This window comes from Colossoma macropomum, unplaced genomic scaffold (assembly GCF_904425465.1).
Source record: "Colossoma macropomum unplaced genomic scaffold, Colossoma_macropomum, whole genome shotgun sequence".
Lineage (NCBI taxonomy): Eukaryota > Metazoa > Chordata > Actinopteri > Characiformes > Serrasalmidae > Colossoma > Colossoma macropomum.
This window is the reverse complement of record NW_023494789.1, coordinates 49,726,267-49,751,074: the sequence shown is the minus strand read 5'-3', so window position 1 is coordinate 49,751,074 and position 24,808 is coordinate 49,726,267. Positions and strand designations below refer to the sequence as shown.

Here is a 24,808-nt window from a genome sequence, read left to right as displayed (position 1 = left end):
TGCTGTGCTTGCAACACGGCCCAAGAATATCACTGAACTGAAAGCATTCTGCAAGGAAGAGTGGATGAAATTGCATAAAAAAGAATGGAAAGACTCCTAGATATGTACTGACGAAGACTAAGTACTGACTTAGAGACCCAGCTAGTACATTTGAACTGGCCACAACTAAACTGGGGGAAAAATGATGAAGTCAGATCATAACCCCAAGTTTCACAGCCAGTGCTCTGCAATCTGCATTTAAATATACATGCAATGTTTCTTTCTTTCAACTTTCTTTGCCTAGCGTAGAGTTTACTTTCGCCTTTCAATAATATCTTTTCAATAATATATCTAATAATCTTTTGTATCACTTGCCCTGCTTACTTTCTCACTTTATCCAAAATAAATATATTACTGTTGTCAACCTGTTGCAGTGATCGACTACTGCTCATTTGGAAACGATAGCTGCGAACACACGTGCGTGAGTGTCCTCAAAGGCTTTTATTGTCGCTGTAATGGTGGATATACACTCAACGACGACAAGAAGACCTGCACAAGTTAGTGAGGGCCGCAGATCGAGCCGAACACACTGTTGTGTTGAACTGCATGCTTTCTACACTGCATGCTTGCATTTATCCAGTGGGACACACACTTGTGCATGAAAATTGCATGTGGACATACATGCTGTCACATGCGACAAGTCATAATACTGTGTTTCATGTGATTCTACTTTATCTAAAATTAATGTAATTTAATGTAATGTAATTTAAATACGGCTTCTTATAGTTGATGAGAGCTCTGTGAAACGGAGTTTTCCAGGAGTTCCTTAGCCGACTTTTCCTGATTATTTGCATCACTTTTTCTATAGATTTGTTCAGCTATAATAACAATATAAGTCTGGCTTTTTGGTTTGCTTATAGCTGACTAATCATTAGTGTCCTATAACAGATTCACAATGAAAGTCTTGGTAGCAAATTATAAACATATATGTTTCTGATTTTGTTTATTAAACTGCAAAGTGGTTCAGGTTCAGAAAGTAAAAATCCTCCCCAGGATTTTGTTCCATCTGCCTTGCATCTCTAATAAGCTCAAACCAGCAGCAGATAATGTTAGGCAGTTGGAACAAAATCCTGGGGAGGATTTTAATTATTTGGACCTACATTTTTAAAAATGGTCCTACTTCATTTGGATAGGCCCAGTAGATTATCTATAGATGTTCAGATATGTTACAAACTATCTGGTGAAAATCAGTTGATTCTCCACGGGATTAGGGTGAGGGTTAGGATTAGCACCCAAGCTGTAACATCTGTCTAAATTTAGATATTTAGCTGAAAGTAATCGAAATGGAATCTTCATCTACAGTGGGCTATTCAAATCAAGTTTTACAATTAAAAATTGTCCTCCAAATGACAATTCTTAAAACTTATTTTTAGATCCCTTATTGTAAATCGGTAACTTTTTTGGACACCTTAATTGGTGAAAATAGCCATTGAGAAAAACTCTTGCCACTTAGTGCTCTTGGTAAGATGAGCACTTGAGGTAGCATGTGCTTGTTTCATATTATGTTAACCTGTTTTTTTTTTAACGTTACGCTTATGTACAGTCACATACAGGGCAAAATATCCTGCTTGGTTACTTATATTTATGTCCTATGTACAACAAATCAAGCTACCTCAAGAGCTTTTTTATATATTATATTATATTATCATTGGAACCATTTCAGAGCTAACAAACATGTTATCTGTTAAAGGGGCATTCTGGCCTAAAACTAGCAATTAATATATTTGTTAAGTTATGTTACATGCTGTAGCACAGTACCGTCTCCCTCAGCCTTAACTGGTTTGACAGAATTCACGTTTTTGGTCTATTAGTTTTGTTTCACTACAATACCCACCATACATTGCGCAAATATGTCATACAACCATTACAGACATGATATTTAGCATCCTAACAGTAGCTATCTGGCTTCCTTCTGCATTAGCAAATGTGAAGAGCCTTCCCTCAAGTTTCCATCCCAAAGCACTTTTTCCTTCCACCTTTAAGATACAGCTTCCCAGTCTTTAAACTGGAAAATACTATCTGGACTCTTGCGGTACGAGGCAAGTAGGTATGGTTACAACAGATTTCTTGTTTTTTGCCAAAATGCCCCTTTAACTGTCAATCTGTAACTGTCCAGTAAGAAAGGCGTTGTCTATTTGTGTATGTGTAAAACATTTTATTCACCAACTCTTCCTTTCTGATTTGTGTTTTATAGCACTGTCTACAACCTGCTCTTTCTTTATGATTTCAGTGATTGACTATTGCTCATTTGGGAATCACAGCTGTGATCATGAATGTGTGAGCGTACTCAATGGATTTTACTGCCGCTGCAATAAAGACTACACTCTCCAGGAGGACGGGAAGACCTGCCAGGGTATGTATGGACCCAAAGGACAAGGTTTCAAGATCATTTAAGTTGAGCCTAGTTTAAGTGCTGACTAATAGCTCAGTCGCAATAGAATACGTCCATGTAAACACCTCAATCGGAATGAGGGCCGATTGAGGCCATTCGGAATACAATTTCTATATGACTGAATGAGGTGGTTAATCCTGTAAATAATCCGTTAAAAAGAAGAATAATATCCGTGTAAACGCCTGTATCTGATTACATTCCCTATCAGAAAGTTTAAGTATGTTCTGATCATGTTCGTCACATCATAGTGAAAGTTTATAACGTTCAGTATGGCGCGAGCAGAAACTGGTCTGGTGGATCATTCTCAGCGCTGCAGTAAAACTGACGTGGTGGTGGTGTGTTAGTGTGTGTTGTGCTGGTCTGAGTGGATCAGACACAGCAGTGCAGCTGGAGTTTTTAAACACCTCAGTGTCACTGCTGGACTGAGAATAGTCCATCAATCAAAAATATCCAGCCAACAGGGTCCTGTGGGCAGCGTCCTGTGACCACTGATGAAGGACTAGAGGATGACCCAACACAAACTGTGCAACAGCAGATGAGCTATCGACACTGACTTTACATCTACAAGGTGGACTGACAAGGCAGGAGTGTCTAATAGAGTGGACAGTGAGTGGACACTGATGAGAATGATCCATCAGCCAAAGTACCTGCTCTGTGAGGGTCCATGGGGGTCCTGACCACTTAAGAACAGGGTAAAAGGGGGCTAAGAAAGTATGCAGAGAAACAGATGGACTACAGTCTGTAATTGTAGAACTACAAAGTGCACCTATATAGTGGAGCAGATAAAATGGACAATGAGTGTAGAAACAAGTCATAATGTTATGCCTGATCGGTGTATTTGAACTGTTTTTAGACTGAACATCAGCTTATTTAGCAGTATAAGCCATGCTATCTCTGCCTTTACGTTTTTCACGGCCTTCTGTTTCTGCTTCAGTTATACTGGTTGCCTGTCCCGCATCACATCCAGTTAAAACTCCTACTGCTAACATAAAAATCTCTACATGATCTAGCACCGGCCTATTTAGCTGGGCTCCTGCACCCCTACTGCTCTGCCCGAACACTTCGGTCCTCTGATACAGGTCGTTTTATCTGTCCCAAAACTTAGATTGGTCATCACTGGGGGCAGATCTTTCAGCATCATGGCTCCCAAACTATGGAACTATGGAATTACTGCAGTCTGTAGAGTTCTCAGTGTGATTAAATTGACACTGACATAATTCCTTTTGACATATTATCATTGTAACCATTTCAGAACCTCATTTATCACATTATCCAACCAGTTTATCATGACTAAAATCTCAGTGACTCCATTTGCACTTCAACAAATCACTGCACTTTTCCAAGAACCTTAAGAACATTCAGGATCAACACGGTAATAAAAAGAAGGAACACCCGACCTTAAAGTGTAATGATCTTCCCAGTCCTCATTCCCGGATAGTGGAACAGCTCCAAATCAAATGCTGTTTACCGTTTATTGATTCACCAAAGTCTGTAGGACAGCGATATGTCTTTTCCAGATTTTCAGATTATTTAAGTAATAAATAATTGCAGCACTGTATCTAGTCAGTTGTGCAGAGCTAGTGAGCAATAGGAGCACAAATGCTTGTGTCTTGAGGTTGAAGTTAATATTTTGATTTACTTTTTCACAACTGTCAGAACAGAATGAGAAATTTGGACTCTTGTCTACTTCAAAGTTTTTCTGCAGTGATTCAGAATCATTTTTACTTACAAGCGGTAATGTCAATGTTCCGTTCCCACATACTTTAGAGATATCTGATGTTTACACAGTCTTATCCTTCGATATTTAAACTTTTCAAAGGGCCTTATTATCAAATACATGATTTTTATCAGTTTTTATCAGGTTCAGGAAATAGAGCCAACGAGAGTTTGTGCCAAGATAAAGTAACGATAAAGTTTCCTTTTTTTAACCGGGTAGTTAGTGAAGAATGGTCTGACTGACATGGTGTGCTTTCCCATGATGTCAAAATCAAATGAATGAACTAGGATGGAAATTAAATGTCACTCTCACTCATGGACCATGACAGACTCATCCCCCCTCTCCTTACTAGTGACTTATTATCGCAAGGGCTGAAACCCGTAAACAGAAGGAGGGCTTAAAAGTCACAAATCTCCTAATTCTACATTCAGATGTTAAAATATGTAACTGTAGAAAATGGACAGAAATAAGGAATGCATTTATGTTGCTGGGACGCTCCCCTAAATGACTCACGACTTGTTTCAGGTTGTTTTGCCTCTCTCCTTTAAACTCTACCTTTACGGCATATTTTGGCCTTGTTTTTTGAAGCCTGACAGATTTTTAGTCAAGTTTACTTTTGTACAATGCAAGTAAAACAAGACTAAACTACAATTCTCTAATAAAGATTTGAGACTCAACTTGGATTCGCACAAATTCATGTGAATGGGGCCAAGTGTGTCTTGGACACCCATCATGATCTGTTCACTCAGACCAACTTCTGAGGTGGTCAGGGACACATATGGCCTCAGTACATTTGTATGCTGAAGCAACAGCAACTGCGTCATCACTGCAGTAACAAAGCAGCTGCGTAGCTTCTTTCTTTGTCTTCGCTTCTCTTTGTTTATAAATTGTGTTAGTAGTCCATGTGTTCAAAACATCTCTATTTATTTTTTTTATTTTACCTTTATTTAACCAGGGTAATCACATCATGATTAAAAATCTCTTTTACAAGTGAGCCCTGGCCAAAAAGGCAGCACACAAACCATCAACAAAGAAACCACAACCGACAAAATCAAATCAAAGCCAAATTAAAAACAAGAACAAACAGAATGATACAGCTCTTTAACAGATATCTCAAAATCACTCAAGGAGTTAAACTGATCCAATTTCAAATGTTTCTGCAGGTCATTCCATGCAGATGGAGCTCTGTAACTAAAAGCTGCCTTGTCATATTCAGACCGTATTATTGGAACGTCCAGCTGAATTGAACTATTAGAACATAAATTGCACCAAGACTTATTTGTTGACATGAATGCAGACAAATATGAAGGAAGCTGTAAACGCCTGCACATTTACACAAACAAGGATTTTGCAGGACAGTTTTTCTGGCAACAAATGCAGCAAGAGACTGACATAGTTAATCTATTCAACCCTGCTACCCTTCCTCCAGTCATAAAATCCAATCACAAGTCTTCAAGGTCCATGGTGATGCTAGGCTACGCTCATTGTCCATTTTATCAGCTCCACTTACTATATAGGTGCACTTTGTAGTTCTACAGTTACAGACTGTAGTCCATCTGTTTCTCTGCATACTTTGTTAGCCCCCTTTAACCCTGTTCTTCAGTTGTCAGGACCCCCATGGACCCTCACAGAGCAGGTACTATTTGGGTGGTGGATCATTCTCAGCACTGCAGTAACACTGACGTGGTGGTGGTGTGTTAGTGTGTGTTGTGTTGGTACGAGTGGATCAGACTCAGCAGTGCAGCTGGAGTTTTTAAACACCATGTCCACTCACTGTCCACTCTATTAGACACTCTTATCTTGTCAATCCACCTTATAGATGTAAAGTCAGAGACGATAGCTCATCTGCTGCTGCACAGTTTGTGTTGGTCATCCTCTAGTTCTTCATCAGTGGTCACAGGACGCTGCCCACAGGACGCTGTTGGCTAGATATTTTTGGTTGGTGGACTATTCTCAGTCCAGCAGCGACACTGAGGTGTTTAAAAACTCCAGCAGCACTGCTGTGTCTGATCCACTCGTACCAGCACAACACACACCAACACATCAGTGTTACTGCAGTGCTAAGAATGATCCACCACCCAAATAGTACCTGCTCTGTGAGGGTCCATGGGGGTCCTGACCACTGAAGAACAGGGTAAAAGGGGGCCTGTTATGCCTGATTGGTGTGTGTCTTGTTGTTTACTTGTAATAAGATCACTCGAGATGGGTGCTAATACCAGGTATGAACAGGGCCTTAGAATGCGTAAGTTAAGCCTAAATTCAACCTCATAAGACCTCATATGTTCAATTTAAGAGAAATGTTCCTTATGAGCAAAATGTTGTATGGCATATAATGCATTTTTTCTAAAGTTATTTAGCCTAACATGGGTCCTTCTACAGAAATGTCCATTTTTGTGTCCCTAGCGTTTACAGATATATTACACTTGAAAAACATGTTAGAGTTGCAATTTATTTATATTTTAAAATAAAACAATGTTATTTTAACAATCACACCTTCTTGAGCCTCAATTTAGCAATATTACTTTTTAAATCAATTATCTAGAATTCCAAGCACCACAGAAGAGCTCGTCCTCACAGTCATGTGTGAAGGCTGAGGCCATATTTTGAAGAAAAAACACGTTTTTCTGCAATTTTAACTACAATAATCTATACATGACTATGGAATATATAAATGACATAAAGAAAACAAATGCCAAATAAATATTATAAAATATATAATGAAAGTTGTGGTCCCCAGGAGTCGTGTCACTGGTGTTACTGCATTATAGAAAATCTCTTATTTTGAAATAAAAGTCACACTGATGACATCACTCGACTTCCTTTTACCTGTTTTCTGAGGATCTATGAAGAAAAGCACATGGTGAGTCCACTGTGTCTTTCAGTTATCAGAGATTTTCTCATTTAGCTCATGATTTCATATGAAGCTTTTAGCTGAAGTCACTGGTGTGACCGACTTTATTCTGAGGTCATTGTGAAAAAAAAACAAATGGATTAAATTCCATATTTTAGTGGATATTCCATGATTGACAACATGTGGTTTGATGCTCTGTAGCAGCCATTTTGTAAAATGCATTTTTTATTAAAAACGTCTCTGGTGTTACCTTTCTTATGTGTAACACCAATGAGGATCAGTAACGCCAGTGACTCCTATGGACAGATAGAAAAGTGGATTTTTCTGTAGAATGACCCAAATATTACCATTTTTTTTACAGTCAATCACTTTAACAAGAACCATTGCAAGTACACATTTCAACCTTCTGTTAGGTTCTTTACATTTTGCATAGATTTACATTTAAGTTTGAGTCATGTTACAGAGCTACATGAATGTAGCATTAGGTGTCTAGCCTAAGTACTCTCATTGGTAAAGTGTGATATGTTGACTGGGCAGGGAATTGAATCCTAGTTTGGACCCTGTGATGGACACCTATGTTGCCACTACTCTGTACCGACTTGGAGGTTTGGTGACACATTCTGTCATTCTTAATTTGGGCCATTTTCGCAGCCTCAGATTAAGCTTGTGCATTGACTAAAAAGAATTTCCAGTGGTAAATCACCACTGACGCTTCAACTCAGTCCAAGAGTAGATTTTCCCATGTCTGGGAAACAGGGCTTTTATGCTTCCTGCACTTTGTGGGCTTATCTGCAGCTTAAATAACTGGATTTTTACTCTTGAAACTTCCTTTGCCTGCTTATCTTGGATGTCACCAAAGGCAAGTTCCAATGCAAACAGAGCCTGCTTTTCTACAGTCTGCATCAAATCAGCAAACTTAGCTCTACTTTGCTTTTCTCATGAATTTCACATTCCACAAACCACCATTCATCTCATAGTTTGAATGGCATGTTTAATATCACAGATATTTGGCATCGTAGCTCTCTTCTGTTCTCAGCACTACAAGCTGATTGCCATTTTGCTGTGACAATTTCCTTTGTCTCTAACTCCTCTGTGTGTTCAGACAAATCCAAAATAAAGTCTCGACTGCTATCGATTTATCTTTTTGTGTTCAAAGGCTTTCATGCCAGACATGAATATGCAGGGAATCATCATAAAGCACTGGACACTTCAGTTGGCAGAAGTGAGAGATTCTGCTGCTTAAACCAAAATATCTTTATCATTTTTGCACATACAATTTTGCAAAGGGAGCATGTTTTAAATCATCATGCTGCTGTGTAGTTATTGTTTTTCTCAAAGGTGACTGAATACTTAACCCTTAGAAACCTAAAATTTCAGGGAGTGGTTTTGGTATTTTTTGGGGTCAATTACAATTGCAATTATAAAGTATTTACATGTGACACTCACACATGCATGTTGTTATTTTCAGAAGACCCTGGGCTGCTCAGATATGCCATTGTTTGACATGTAAATGCTAACAGAAATTTTATATCTTTATTAATTTGGATCATTTCAGATCAAAAATTTACCCATCACCTGCTAAATTTTGTATTTTTTTAATTACAGAGACCTTAAAAACAAGTGCGGTTGTAGTTATCTTTTCAGAAATTGTTAGTCTGGAGTGTCTGTGAGCTGAAAGTGCAGTAATTTTGATGGTGATTCATTCTGTTGGTTATTATGAGTAAAATAAACAACTAACATAAGGCGGACGTGTTTTTTTTATTGGTTTAATACTCAAAATCAATGTAAATTGAAAGCCCTTTGTTTATAATATGAAGGCTAAAAGCAGAGATGTACTATAACAGTAGTGGGTGGTTTGGGTGATTTTGGAGCTGGATCTCTGGCTGATGGACGGTCACAGGTGGATGAAATCACTCTGGATGGTGAAGCAGAGTCTGATGAGTGATCTGATGTGTGAATCATGTCACTGTTTTAACCCTTTGTTGGAATATGAAGGCCAAACAGCAGAACAATAATATCAGGATTTTAGGTGATGTTCTGAGCCAAATTACTCACTGGTGCTGATGTCACAGCTCAATGACATCATGCTTGCTTGTTAGGGGTGGGTCTGCTGAATGTCCTGATATCTGGATCATGTTTGTATCTTAAACCGTTCTGAAGTTATGAAGGCTAGAAGTGACCTACTGTTTTGTCTCCGGGTCCTATGGGTTAATACAATACTTTATCTAATACAGCACGCTGCACCATTTAAGGTGGAATGGGATAATTCGAATGAGAAACTGACTTCAGCTTTATGACTTTTTAGTGTTTGACAGTTTCTCATAGCAGATTAAACGTATCAGGAAACCAGCTGGAGTGATTATAAATGCAAATAATTCCATTTGTATCTGAATAATCCATTTTGGTCTTAACTCTTCCTTTTTGCCTTTTCGTTAGCTGCTAGCTAGATGAGACTGTTGTGTTAAAACTGTGTTGAACATTTAGCAGAGCTTTATTTTACTGTAAAGGAGGATTGTTTTATTTTCACCTAAACATCTAATTCTGCTCTGGAGCCAAAACAGGGCAGTAAAAAAGCCGCATGTTGCTGACCCCTAGTCTAGGACACGCTCCAGTCTTCGCGGGCCAAAGCACTGCAGACTTCAGCACGCTGCCTCATTTAACACATCGAATTCAGCTCATCAGATAATTAGCAAGTGTTAGATGAGGGTAAACACTGATGTCTGAAGCACTTTGGCCTGGAAGTTAATCAGTTTGACATGCCTGGTCTAGGAGCATAGCAGTGCAAATCAGAGAGGAGGAACAGACAAGCAAGATTTAAGTAAATGAGGACTTTTATTAAAGCAAACAAATCTTAAGTACTTGAACACTTGAGCTAATCTGTGTGGAACAACAGCTCAGATTTATATTGTACACTGTCACCAAACAGTCAATAGTGGCAATAACAGTCCAGAGACACCACAGAGGTTTAGGTCAGCTATACTGACATCCACATCATATACACAAAGTGACTTATTTTGTGAGGTTTCAGCTCACATGCATGAAGATTTCTGGTTTTGGTGGTAAGGAGGTTACAAATCAGTTTACACTAGCTAGAACTATTAAATTCATAGACTTTAGTGCCTAAAGTGTTAGCCCAAAGGAAAATGACTTCGATAAACTGAAATAAATGTCTACTGTTAGCGTTTTTTAAAGCAAAGGCTGTTTTGTCAGTGAGGGCAAAAGGACGGGGTCTATAAGCCAACAAACAGTCTGACTTTGCATCTTGTCATCATAAAACTTGATTACATTTTCAGTTCTGTGTGTCTCCAGTCATTGCTGGCTAAACGCAGCACATACTGCAATATGTATTATGTCAATATGTTGTTATTACTTGAAAAGACTATGATCACAGAATATAGCTTATAAATACTTTTAAAACACATTTTCAAAAACTTCCCTAAATCCAGAAAAGTTTGTTGGTATGAAGATGTCAACACACAAAGTATTGTGTATAGGGATACACATGGATTTGTTTGGACGAAGCTGTAATCAGGGTTAGGGTTGGTTAATGTTCAGTGATTGCAGTTTAATCTTCAAAGTATTTGCCACAACTTTTCCTTACCTCCCATATGGAAAAAAAATCCAAATGTATTCATCAAAAATATTTTTGCAATGTATAAAAATGGCCAAAACATGTTAAATATATTTTTCAAAATGCATTTTAAAAGTATTTTCCAAATGTATTCATCAAATATATTTTTTGCAATATATGAAAATGGCCAAAAATGTATTTGTTCAATATGTTTTGGTCTCAGATTATCTACAGATGCTCAAATTGTTAACAAACTATCTGTTGATTTGGGTTAGGGCTAAGACCAGGGTGAGGGTTGGGTTTAGGTTTTGGGTTGAGGTTAAGGTTAGGGTTTAGGATTGTAGCCAAGTTTAGAGTTAAAGACAATTATGGTCAATTTAGTAGATATTTAGTTGAACGTGATTTTTAAGCAAATTAAGTATCTACAAAGCATCTAAAGTGGACTGTCCAAATAAAGTGTTACCCAAATATTTTAAATGCATTTATTTGTATATGTTATTATATTTTTTTATTTGTTTGTAGTTTTCACAAAGATTACAGACGTAACTAAACAGTACTGACTTCTGTGATCTGCACTGTACTTTACATTAACCATGTACGTCTGCAGTGAGACTCACACATACAAAGTATTTCACATAAACAGGATAATAAATCATAACTGCATTTTCACAGAGTATCAATATCTACAACACTCGCTTCTGTCCTGTTAAAGGATCATTTGATCAGATTTAAAATTAAGATACTGGAAAACAAATTAATTTCTAAAGGTATCAGACAGTGAAGAGCATTCATTCATTTTTGTATGGTACATTTCCATGTGTAATATTTCCTCATACATACATACAATACAAATGTATTTTAAAAATATATTTGGTTAATATGGCAATAAATTCTGAAATATATTTTAGTGATTGGGATGTATTTCAGCATGGACTGTAATGTACTTGACATGTATTTCAAATATACTGAAATGTATGTTCATATGCTTTTTCCAACTGCATGTGGTTTGTAATCACATTTATTGTTTAATTGCTTTTGAGTTCTTCAAATCATTTTATGTCTGTTTGTGTGTTGTGTAGCGGACAACCTGTGCAATGTCGTGGAGCATGGCTGTGAGCACCAGTGTGTGAGTACTCCAGGATCGTACTACTGCATCTGCCCTGAAGGTCATCTTCTACAGGACGATGGAAAGAGCTGTGGAAGTATGCAAACTCACATCTATTCATTCTGTTTAAAATCTTCCTTGATTTTCCATGATCAGGTTTGAGTTTGTTCAGATAACACAGCAGGCAAAAGACATCAGTTATTTGCATGTTCATAACAACCTTGAGAAACAGGCCAGCAGAGCTTACAGGTTACAACACATGTCAGGACTCCAGTCATAGCGGACAACAGCACTACAGAGTTTAGCATTCTACCTCATCAAACACTTGGTTTAACTCATCAGCTGATTAGCAAGGCCTTCACGAGTTCAGAATTCAGAGTGACAGAAGCAGAGAAAAGACATTCATGCAGAGAATCTGCCGAGAGCTTGACGCCTCTGGGTAACATAAAAACGCTGCTGTCAGACCAAAACCTTCTCCATTTTTGTAGTTTTTCACTTTTTGACATAATTTGAAAATAACTGTTGACTTTTATATTCTCTGTAAATTTCATGATGATTGAACCAAAAGAAATGGGCCAAAATTACTTGGAAAGATGTCTGGTTCCATTGACTTTCATTGAAAGTAAAGTATGTTTTTTTGTTCTCCTGTAAAGTTACCATTTTGGAGATATGAGTTTTTGTTCCGACAGCAGCGACATACTACATTTTGTGAATCTCATTACCTACAACATGCTTTCTGTCACTTGCAGGCTGCAGATCCTCCAACATTGACCTGGTCCTCCTTATTGATGGCTCTAAGAGCGTTCGGCCCCAGAATTTTGAGCTTGTTAAGCAATTCGTCAACCAGGTCGTGGACCAGCTAGATGTCTCTGGTCACGGAACACGTGTGGGTCTCGTTCAGTACTCCAGCAGAGTGAGGACTGAGTTCCCACTCAGCATGTACAAGAGCAAGGAGGAGATCAAGGCTGCTGTGATGAAGGTGGAATATATGGAGAAGGGAACCATGACTGGGCTGGCACTGAAACACATGGTGGAGAACAGTTTCTCTGAGGCCGAAGGTGCTCGCGCTGCCTCAAGGAACATCCCCCGGATCGGGACTGGTGTTTACTGATGGTCGTTCTCAAGACGACATTACAGAGTGGGCCAAGAAAGCCAAGGATGCAGGTAAGCAATGACATAATTGGGCAACATAAAAGTGTAAGATTAATCAGTGTTTTTAATCAGTTTAATTCAGGCCTGAATGATACAACATTTCAAACAATAGATCATTTAGAATGAAATTATCAATAAATACTGACATATTATCTATTTAAAACCATACACTCTTAAAAAAGAGGGTTTCTCAAGGGTTCTTTAGTGAAAAAAATGGTTCTGTATGGAACCATGAACACTCAAAGACCCCTTGCATGTTTAAAGGGTTCTTTGCATCATGAAAGGGTTCTTCACATTGATGGAAAACCTGCATTAATGTGCTATAGATGGTTCCGTAAAGCACCTTTTTGAAAAGGGTTCTATATAGCACCCAAAAGGGTTCTTCTATTGTTACAAGCTTGGCATCATAACAATAGAAGAACCCTTTTGGGTGCTGCATGGAGCCATTTTTAAAAAGGTTCTTGATAGGACCATCTACAGCACATTCTCCATAAGTCTGAAAAACGCTTTCATGATGCAAAGAACCCTTTAATCATGCAAAGGATTCTTTGAGTGTTCATGGTTCTATAAAGAACCATTTTTTCACTAAAGAACCCTTGAAGAATAATCTTTTTTAAGAGTGTAAGTATTTTGCGGTAACATTTAGTTTATCTAGAACAGTTTCCATTTGCACCAGAGGGGGGCACAAAGCTTTAAGGCTTTTTCAGGCTGAGGTTTACACAAAGAAAACAAACAAACAAACAAACAAAAACACATCAAAACAGATGGTAATTTTTGAAAACATAAACATTACTAAAGCTTATGGTTAGTCTCCAGATGGGATCTTGTAACAAGAATGTCTGGGGATAGCCATGAGAAATTTGGGCTAAATGTTGGAGAACGTAGACTTATTAGAGTGTGAAATTTCAACCAACATCTCGTGAAGGCAGAGCTCAAAATAGGGGACAATGTTCATCAACATTGTCTTATGGACAACAAGCCTGTTGTTAGCTTCACAGATATACATTCATGTTTATTTATCTCTGTTTAGTCAATTGGTGTAACGTAAGTTAGCATGGCTGAAAGTCCCAAAACTCCAAGTAAGTATGTAGATGTGTGTATGGAGAACAGTTACATTAGCTAATGATTTTTTTTGTCTGTTTTGTTTGTTTGGCTTGTGTTATTACTCCAGACATTAAAAGAGCCACACTAGAGGAATTTGGGGGCAGGATTTTATTCAGATATTATTCAAAGAAAAGTGATAACTTCATCACTGTTACCACTCAGTGGATCCATTTTTATCCCTTGTCTTTGTGTGCATGTTTAATAAAATGGCACATTGGTCCATTTTTTATCCTCAAAAATCAGATAGCATGTGGATGTGGGCCACTTCTGGCTGAGATATGGCACTGCTGGCCCACTCTCAGGACTGGCAATCTGCATGTGAGCCAAGGGTGACCCACATATTGAAGACACAGATTTGGCCCACATGTCCCAAAACAGATTTTGTCCACTTATGGCACAGATATGGCACTGCTGCCTCCTGGCAAACAGCATGTGAGCTCAAAGTGGCCTACAGATAAAAATGCTAATATGCCCAAAACAGATCTTGGCCAGATAATGTAAGTGACTACATCCAGTCTGCACCTGCAATATCTTTAGTTTAGAACAGCAGGAAGAACTGCAACAACAATGACAGGTCTTGACTAATATTGTTAAAAACTGTTGACCTGTACTAGGCCTATATCATCTGACTGCAAATCGTGGTAATTAAATTAATTTGCTTTTTAATTTAAATCCCTACAATTTAAATAGTACAATGTACAATAATTTGAGACACATATAATAAATTCAAATGAGTACTGACTTACAGCTACCCCTGGTTATTATGTATGTAAGACAGATTTGTAATATATGCATAGCCTGTATGAAAAAGATATACACCGATCAGGCATAACATTATGACCTCCTTGTTTCTACGCTCATTGTCCATTTTATCAGCTCCACTTACTATATAGGTGCACTTTGTAGTTCTACAGTTACAGACTGTAGTCCATCTGTTTCTCTGCATACTTTGTTAGCCCCCTTTTACCCTGTTCTTCAGTGGTCAGGACCCCCATGGACCCTCACAGAGAACATACTATTTGGGTGGTGGATCATTCTCAGCACTGCAGTAACACTGCTGTGGTGGTGGTGTGTTAGTGTGTGTTGCACTGGTACGAGTGGATCAGACACAGCAGTGCTGCTGGAGTTTTTAAACACTGTGGCCACTTACTGTCCACTATATTAGACACTCCTACCTTGTCAGTCCACCTTGTAGATGTAAAGTCAGAGTTATGTTATGCCTGATTGGTGTATATATATATATAACATTCTTTAGAACATTCTTTATTGTAATTTTCACAGTTAAGATGCAGTCACATGTAAAAGTAAATTTTTTACTGATGATTTTATGGCGTTTATTGTTAATTATCAATAAATCACTAAGTGATCCAGCCTTAGTGTCTTTTGCCAATCACCATAAAGTAGAAAGAAGAGGAAAAGAAATGTAAAATGAGCTTCTCATTCAGGTTTGTTAAAGCAGGGAAATATAACACTGTACAGTGTTGGAGGGACCAAAGACTGGTCAGTATAAAAGGGCCTTTTGATTAGAGCTCAGTCCATTTAGAAAATCTCTTACACTACTTTTGGTCTACCTGTAGCAGGAAATGGGTCTTATATGTTCATCTGAAGCATCAACACATTTATGCTGTGCTCAAGAGCTGCATTATCCTGTTTTACAGGCATCACTATGTATGCTGTTGGTGTGGGCAAAGCTGTGGAGGATGAGCTGAGACTGATTGCCTCTGAACCTGTGGAGAAGCACTTCTTCTACACTGCTGACTTCACTGCCATCAGCCAGATTGCAGAGAACCTCAAACTCAATGTCTGTGCAGGTATGAGAGGAAAACAGAGCAACACAAGGTAAAGAGGTTTGAAATTACACAGCGAACACCGTGCAGGCCATTAGACATAATCCTGTCCGGCCCGCAAAAGTATTTTAATTTTCTATTAATATTAGCCCGTGCTGCACTACAGTCCCCAGCATGTATTGCAATCTAAGGTGCACTCTGACTCTCCTACCCCTAATAACAATCTATGGGACAGCGGTTACACCTCAGTTTCACACCAGTCATATCACCAAACACACTAACTGCATTTCAGCGAACGTCAGCTCAGCAGCTCAGAAACTGAGCTCAAGTATTAGTATTAATACTAAGAGGGCAGTTGTGGGCTGGAGGTTAGGGAGCCAGCCTTGTGACCGGAAGGTTGCTGGTTCGATCCCCTGAGCCGACAGTACTTGAGCAAGGCACCTAACCCTCAACTGCTTCCTGGGCGCTGCGGGTAGGGCTGCCCACCGCTCCAGGCAGGTGTGCTTACTGCCCCCTAGTGTATGTCTTTACTAGTGTGTATGTGGTGTCTCACTGCACTGATTGCGGAGGTGAAATTTCCCTGTTGTGGGACCAATAAGGGTCACTTAATCGAATCTCCTGTAATCTAATGAACTTGCAGCAAAAAAAGATGTCTAGTTCAATCAAATAGGTAGGTTTAAAAGACTGAGCTCCATGGGACATTTCAGTTCGAATATATTGGGTGTGTCTCAAAACCTGCCGCTGTCTACATAGGCAGCTGTCTAAGTAGGCAGCATTCCAACTGTCATCTATCTTTATAAGATAGATAAATGAGACACTCTAGTTAGACAGCAGTGACGTCGCCGCTTGTTCCCGCGCACTGCACGAGACCGGCGTTTACTTACCTCAGCCGTCAGAATCACATTTAGCCAACATGGATCCTGCTCTGGCAGTTGATATAGCGATTTTAATTGTATTTGCTCTGAATGAAACAGCAAAATAGACAATAGTTGTGGTCAAACGCGGAAAGTATAGGATATTTGAGCACCTTTATGACTAAAAAACAGATAAATACCCCAGAAAATCAGAATAACTTACATTTGGAGATGACGTTGCTGCTCGGCGAAGCGCTTCTGCCCGCCATGTTGAAACTAAAGTTGCGCCGCGCTGCATTGCGGGATTGCCTCAGCGGCTAAGGAAACATCCGATGCTCTCTTGATATTTGGGCAAAATGAGAGACCTCAGTAGGCAGCATATTTGAGATATCTAAGAATTGGGACAGCCTTCTTGTCGGGAGCGCGCATATTGTGACGTAAAATGCTGTCTATGTAGAGAGCTCACTAGGTTTTGAGACACACCCACTGAGTATTCATGTAATACTTCAAGGTCTCTTACAAGTCTGTATTTTACTGCGTGTATTTTGAATAAACAGTGGCCAGTTCAGGTTACAGCACAACATTAATTAAAAATGGAATCATTTTTTTTTTCTCTGGCCCGCAGATTTGTTGAGATTTTTTAATATGGCCCCTTTAGTGGTTGAGTTTGACACTCCTGCACAAGACCCTATTGAGATATGCGTTATTGAACAGTGCAATACATTCATGCAAGGAGATGAACAGTTTAACAGCAGATAGCAAAAGAGTTACAAAAGCCACATCACACCAGTTTATAAGTAGTACAATATACAACAGTATTAATTTCTGGAAGGTTCTTTGATTGATTTAGGGTTCATAAATACATTTCAAGGTTTTTTGAAAACAAAAACATTTTTTGATGTATATTTGTGTATGTACAGTTTTGCCTAACATAACAAAATATTCACAATCCAGTTCTCTAGCATTTGCACCAACAAAGGGTGACTTTTGAAGGAGGCTTGAGTTACGAGATACTTTTCTTCTGAAACAAATTGAAAAATCATTACAGAAAACTTTGCAGTAGACACAGTCCTTAAAGAGGTGATTAGTGGTTTCATCAAATCAGAGACAACAAGAACAATCTACCATAATAGCAGAATTAAATTAAACCAGTCTATTATTTACTGGATAATGTTGTGAACAGTTTCACGGGAGACCTCTACCATTTCATTGGAAAAAAGAAAATCCGTTCTAAGAATCCAGTGGAGCAGGTTTAACCCCTTAACATTCCAGGCTTATTACATACTAAGGCTTATTATCCAATAACTACAAGGACTTCAGTGCAAACTTATGGAGCTTTTTTGGCTTGGCAAGAGTGTAAGCATGTGGACTGAGCTTCTATATGACGTCTGATAAATTGTTATTTAGCACCATCTAGTGGACACTGAGGATATTGTTTTTCAGTAGGGGCTGAACAAACAGCATTCAGTGTATTAGTCTACTGTATGTAAGCATTCTTGCACCAGTGTTGAATCATGTTCCTAATATAAAATCTGATGTCTGTCCTTTTTAATGTTTTTCAGAGGAAAGTCAGGGTGAAATTGAGGTGAAGGACCCCTGTGCCTGTGACAGCCTTGTGGAGTTCCAGCAGGCCACCATGACCACTCTGAACCAGCTCAACCAGAAACATATCCTTTACAGCTCCAGGTCTCACCAACCAAAATATTATCCATAGTTCCAGCAGAACAAACCAAGTGACATAATCATTTAAAAATGGTGCTAATATACACCGATCAGGCATAGCATTATGACCACCTCCTTATTTCTCCGTCTATTTTATCAGCTCCACTTACTATATAGGTGCACTTTGTAGTTCTGCAATTACAGACTGTACCCCCCTTTTACCCTGTTCTTCAGTGGTCAGGACCCCCATGGACCCTCACAGAGCAGGTACTATTTGGGTGGTGGATCATTCTCAGCACTGCAGTAACACTGACGTGGTGGTAGTGTGTTAGTGTGTGTTGTGCTGGTACGAGTGGATCAGACACAGCAGTGCTGCTGGAGTTTTTAAACACTGTGTCCACTCACTGTCCACTCTATTAGACACTCCTACCTTGTCAGTCCACCTTGTAGATGTAAAGTCAAAGACGATAGCTCATCTGCTGCTGCACAGTTTGTGTTGGTCATCCTCTAGTCCGTCCGGTGGTCACAGGACACTGTTGGCTGGATATTTTTGGTTGGTGGACTATTCTCAGTCCAGCAGTGACACTGAGGTGTTTAAAAACTCCAGCAGCACTGCTGTGTCTGATCCACTCGCACCAGCACAACACACATTAACACACTACCACCACGTCAGTGTTACTGTAGTACTGAGAATGATCCACCACCCAAATAGTACCTGCTCTGTGAGGGTTCATGGAGGTCCTGACCACTGAAGAACAGGGTAAAAGGGGGCTAACAAAGTATGCAGAGAAACAGATGGACTACAGTCTGTAACTGTAGAACTACAAAGTGCACCTATATAGTAAGTGGAGCTGATAAAATGGACAATGAGCGTAGAAACAAGGAGGTGATCATAATGTTATGCCTGATCGGTGTACATTGTATTGTATTGAGGGGCAGCCAGGACATATGGTGGGTCCTGAAAGTCTGAGACTGCTTTAAAAATCTGCAATTTTTTATTTAAACCTGGAAACAGAAAGTTTTGAATTTTGAAACACTTAAAACAAAGAATAGCTATGATAAGTAAAATGAATAAAAATAGGTAATTCTCCATGTGGAGTGAGAATTTAAGTGGATACGTTTTTAAAAAATCAAATTCTTTCATCCCAAAACTAAATTATCTTAATACATCCATTAACATCTCCTATTATCATATATGCAGAAAGCAAAGCTTAATTCCAAACATATTTTACAGTCACTGGTGTTGTATGAATATGGTATAACACCAGTGACGATGACTCCAGTGACATTCTGGTTAAAACTGAGGATTTTGTAAATTGGCTGACTCGTTGGTGGTTCAGGTGACCTTGTGCAACTATTTAAAATCAGTAATAAAAATGACAATTTTAATTATCCAGCCATTAAAGCACATAACACAGATGACACATAGAAGTAAAAATATTTAATTAATAAATTAATGAAATATAGTAAGCGAGTGTGACTCGCCTTCACAGGCCTTGAGCTGCTTCCTCTCTGATGAGCCTCGACCAAAAGCAGTTTAATAGAGCTGAAAATACTGTGTTAAAATGTATTATAAGAGGCCTGATAACACCAGTGACCAAAATCTCTGACAAATGAATTATTTAAATAAAATAAATTTTCTAAAGGTAGTACAACGTTAATGATACAAAAAGTAAAGATGAATCTGTTTTATACAAATTCCTAAATTCTTAAAAATATTGTTTTATATTAAAATGGTTTTGGAAAAGTGTTATTTAATCTTAGGTCAACTGTGTAAATGTACATACTGATGTTTGGAGCTGTGTCTAATATTTAAAGTATCTTTTTAAGCCCTGCAGCCTGTGACATGGTTTCCCCTCCAAATGGAGAATGACCCAGATATTTAACGTTTATTGGTCTTCATTCAAATTTAAGCACACTTGTGACATGAATCACGTTAAGGTCTTCGCCCAAAAAGGTTCAGATTTGATTTTTAGTCTTATTCTTTCCATTGACTCTCGTGTTTGGATCACTTTCAGGAGGATTTGATCTGCTCACCAGAGCCTTTTGCCCAAACTTGTGGAGCTCATGCAGCTCGAGGGCATGCTGTCATTAAAGCAAAAGTGGGACACACCACCAAATTCCTAAATTCATGTGAATATTTCAAAGATTCTTTTCACTCAAATTGTAATGCTGACAACATAATTTGTACGGTTATTATTGCACTATTTTATTCAGTGTATCAAGTTAAAAAATAATGCAAAATAGAAGAATTTTCAGTCTCAGACTACTGGACTCCACTACATAAAAGGGGCTGACCACAACTCACTAAACTGTCTCTTTGGCTGTTTGTGTGGCCTTTCACATAATTTATTTAAGTCAGAAGACCTTAAACAGAAGCTGTTCTGTAAAGAATGAGAGTATAGAGTGTCTCTTACATCACTCCAGACTGGCCTCTCTGGTCTGCTTCCTCACAGGAACCGTCCAGACCAAGCAGACCACAGCTTCAATGCCTCTTTGTTACCTAATCTCTCATTCTGACATTCATCTGGCCTCAAAAGAGCACTCTGTCCAGCTTTGGAGTCCAGTAACAGAAATCCCCCAATGACAGTAGATGCGTTTTATGCACAGTTTCAAAGTTTATTGATTATTGTTTTGCTTATTATTTTTATGTTTTCTCAGAAGTGAAAAATCATAACATCATTTTAACAAGAAAACTAAAATAATCTACACATTGGAAGACACAGACACAGTGGGCCAGATTAATAAAGCTCAGCAGTAACTTTGCTTCAGCGTGCAAAATATGCAGCACTGTAATTAAGTCCTGCTCATAAAGTCACTGTGGTGTGATCAGTGCACTGCTCTCTCCTACAACTGCATTTTTTAATGAGTTCCAACTAAAACCCAATCAAAACTGAGATGTTAATGAGCTAATGCACAATCAATGACCAAAAAGAAAACCAAAAATCAGAGCTGCAGGTTCTAAGAAAAGAAATACTCTTTGGTAAAATGCAGCAACAAATAAGCAATGGAAATAATATAAATTAAAATATTTGGTAAGGAAACAATATCAGTTATAGTATTCAAGGTAAAAATAACTTCCATCCACTTTTAAAAGATAGAAAGACAAATAAAAATGGGAAGAAAAAGCATCCAGATATTCAAGTGTGGTAGCACTTGCCATAAACTGGATAGATTCACTGGGTTAATGTTTTTAATTTTTAATTAATTTATTTTTAATTCTCTTTTTAAATCTTAACAGAGCAGCAAAATTGTTTCTTTCTGTAATGTTTTTTTTTAAGTGATTGGCTGAGCTGATTCTGTATTTATGAGCTCTGAAATTCTTCTTAAGTAAAGTCAAATGCAGTTTGCAGTCCATGTTGCTCAATCTAAACAGATAAAAACTGCTTTTAAGTTGTATGGTTAACTGAGTGGGTCTATACGGAGCTCTGCTGGTGACATCCTGTATAAATAAAAATAATGCGTGGCCACCACTTAACAAGGCATGGGAACTAGATAATTAAGTCGTGGCCACGACTTAGTAAGGCATGGGAATGAGATAATTAAGCCCTAAACACAGCTTAATAAGGCATGATCTTGTTCACACGCCTTACTAAGATGTAGCCACAACATAATTATCTCATTCCTATGCCTTATTAAGTTGTGGCCGTATAATAAATATAATTAAAAAATAAATATGCATAAATGTGGCGTGGCCACGCATTATTTTTATTTATATGGGATGTCACCTGCAGAGCTCCATAGGTCTGCGGGTGTAATTTGTTGAGAACTTTGTGAGATTAGTGTTACACTGATAATCAGTACTGTATAGGTATCAGTAATGATGCTACCGATTAAATACTGTATTGGTGTCAATAATAGAGAATACCAATTACAAGAAGCAATTTCTGCAGCACACACTTGCTACTCAGTGATGTGTACACGAGCAGCAGTAGATGGAACTAAATCAAGCGCCATATCGGCGATGTGGGATTATTTCAAGTTTGTAGTAGTAAAATTGCTCATTGTAAAATCTGTAATCTGTATAATGGCAGCATTTCAAGGGGGAGCCCATAGGATAGCTGATTGAAATTCTGAAGGGATTAGCCACCAAAACATGCAGATATCTCAATGTTACCCCTTTTAGCTGAATGTTAGAGTCAGGGATCTTTTAGTAATCACTCATCTCCCACTGTGTAGTCAGTTATAGTCCGAGTTAAAGTTAGTCCATGTAAGGGCCCAGCCTGCACCGCCGGCCGCCAGCAGAGGGCAATGGCGGCGAGGCACCACAAGTTCAGGGAACTTCAACTCCCAGAAGCCCTCGGGCTAATTAGGCCCAACCTGGCACACCTGTGGACTCCTCTACTTAAGGCTGTGGCAAACAGCAGCCCTTTGTCACACCTTTGTAGAGGGGTGACTGGTATGGTGCTTAGCCCAGGTGGGGAAAGGAAAAGAAAAGAAGGGTGGAAAACCAAAAGAAAGAAATTGCCCCAAAACTACTTAAAAGCCAAAAAGAAGGCTTGAACAAGAAATGGTTCCAAGCCATACAAAAAGGGTTTGCTCCTCAAAGTCCAAACAGGTGAAACATAAAGCCAACCTTCCTCTGTGTTTTTTGTTTTCTGATATCTTTTATTTCACTTTTCTATCTCAGTCTTTGTTTGAACAAGCTGCTTTCAGTGTTCCCTTCATTTGCCTTTTTCTTCACCTGTGCTTCCCGGTGGCGCAGCAGTAGCTGCTCGGAGTTCAAACCTGGCTCTGAGCCACCTCAACCCCAATGTACACAATCACCCAATTCATACTCCATCACCTCAGTAAATTCATTTAAGACCCAAAACGGGTTCTGCCAAGCTTGTAACAATAGAAGAACCATTTTCATGCAAAGGGTTCTTTGAGTGTTCATGGCTCTATATAAAACCATTTTCTTTATTAAAGAACCACTGAAGCACCATCTTTTTGCATGATTTAAAGGGTTCTTTGCATCATGAAAGGGTTCTTCAGGCCGATGGAAAATGTGCTGTAGATGGTTTTATATAGAACTTTTTTGAAAATGGCCCTATATAGCACCAAAAATGGTTCTTCTATTGTTACAAGCTTGGCAGAACTCTTTTTGGTGCTATATAGAACCACATACAACACATTTTTTATCAATCTGAAGAACGCTTTCACTATGCAAAGGACCCATTAATCATGTAAAGCTTTCTTTGAGTACTCTTGGTTCTATAGAACCATTTTCTTTACTAAAGAACCCTTGAAGAACCATCTTTTTGCGTATTTCAGAATCTCAAAAAATGTTACACCTGTATCCAAACCTGTCTTATGAAACCTTTTCACAACATTATGTCCTGTTTCCCTTAATTATCTGTTACTGTCAGCAATGACTGTCCGATTGGAGAAGCTGGAGACTCAACTGCTCACAAGAAAATGAGGCTGGAACATCATCTGCAAGCCTGTGGGCTTTAGGTGCTGAGCTCCCTTTGAGGGGGGGCACTCAAGTGATGGCCTAGTCTGGCCCCAGAAAAGAGTTCTACCAAAACCAACGTTCTGTGGGTACAGAACAAGCAAATGAACCGTACCTAAATTTGGAATCGCCGTGCATGACCATACATGCACCGGAGTTCAACATGTGAATTCCTGTGTGGGATACAATTGTCAATATACCCTATTTATACTTGATCTGCTTTAAATGGCTATGAGAAATATTTATGGCAAAGCTTGTATCAGCATTCGGTAGTTATATATTGTTACCTCTCCTTAGTGTACTGTATGTCCATTGAACTCAAAATGGTGTTTTGGCGTTTCAATTCTACCAAACGTATACAAGTGTTTGGACATAAGATCATGTTAGAGTTGTAATTATCTGTACTGAAACAAGCTATGAATGAAATACCTCTTTAAACCACAGTCAGCTTAACAACAATTTACAAAACAGGCAAATCAGTGTCACTTAATCAGTAAAATACAATGAGGCCAAAGCAGTTGTCACCATCCCTTGAGTGCCCTCATAGCATTGTAAAGGCTTATAGTGGACTGCATATAGGTTGGAGATTGAATTATGGAAAGTGACAAAACAATCAAAACCCACTGCAGTAGTTTTAACAGTTTAGTTCTAGGCTAAATGGGATTTTCAGTAGAAGATCTCTATGAAACATTTCTCAGTTGAGAATATCTACCTAAAGTAGCTTTGACCTATTTTGTTTTCAGTCGTGTGAAAATGCCATGTTTTTTAATACTCGTCTGTATTTTGTCCTTGTGCTTTTATATGTTTTCTAATAATCATTTTTTGTAATGTATGAGGATTCTTTATATTCTTTCACCAGATGAAATAAAGACTTAACTTTTCAGAGTGCTGTTGTTGGTTGATTCATGTAACCTCTTTAAATTGGCTTACAAATACTTCTCTTTTGGTAAGAGAGATTGTAGGTCTTTTAGGAAACAGATTATATTATAAAACTAAATATAGTTGTTGTTATTATTATGGTTCCTGTAGTTTTATCATTTTGCCTTAAGTAAACCATAATCTACATTTTTCTTGAACTTTTGTCTGGTTTTATGTTAAAAAAAAACAACTATCTTTATCCCTTAGAATTAAACAGAC

At 38.4% G+C, this 24,808-nt stretch overlaps 1 protein-coding gene across 1 annotated transcript in view; it reads left to right on the top strand.

The window, feature by feature from the left end:
- The window catches only part of matn4 (matrilin 4), a 62,031-nt gene extending 37,475 nt beyond the window's left edge, over positions 1 to 24,556 (top strand). The window contains 8 exon segments of the mRNA XM_036571561.1: positions 414 to 536; positions 2,270 to 2,392; positions 11,650 to 11,772; positions 12,425 to 12,768; positions 12,770 to 12,839; positions 15,590 to 15,742; positions 18,135 to 18,239; positions 23,580 to 24,556. Of these exon segments, the coding sequence (XP_036427454.1) occupies positions 414 to 536; positions 2,270 to 2,392; positions 11,650 to 11,772; positions 12,425 to 12,768; positions 12,770 to 12,839; positions 15,590 to 15,742; positions 18,135 to 18,239; positions 23,580 to 23,638 (1,100 nt within the window). The 3' untranslated portion in view covers positions 23,639 to 24,556.
- Positions 24,557 to 24,808: the final 252 nt, after the last annotated feature.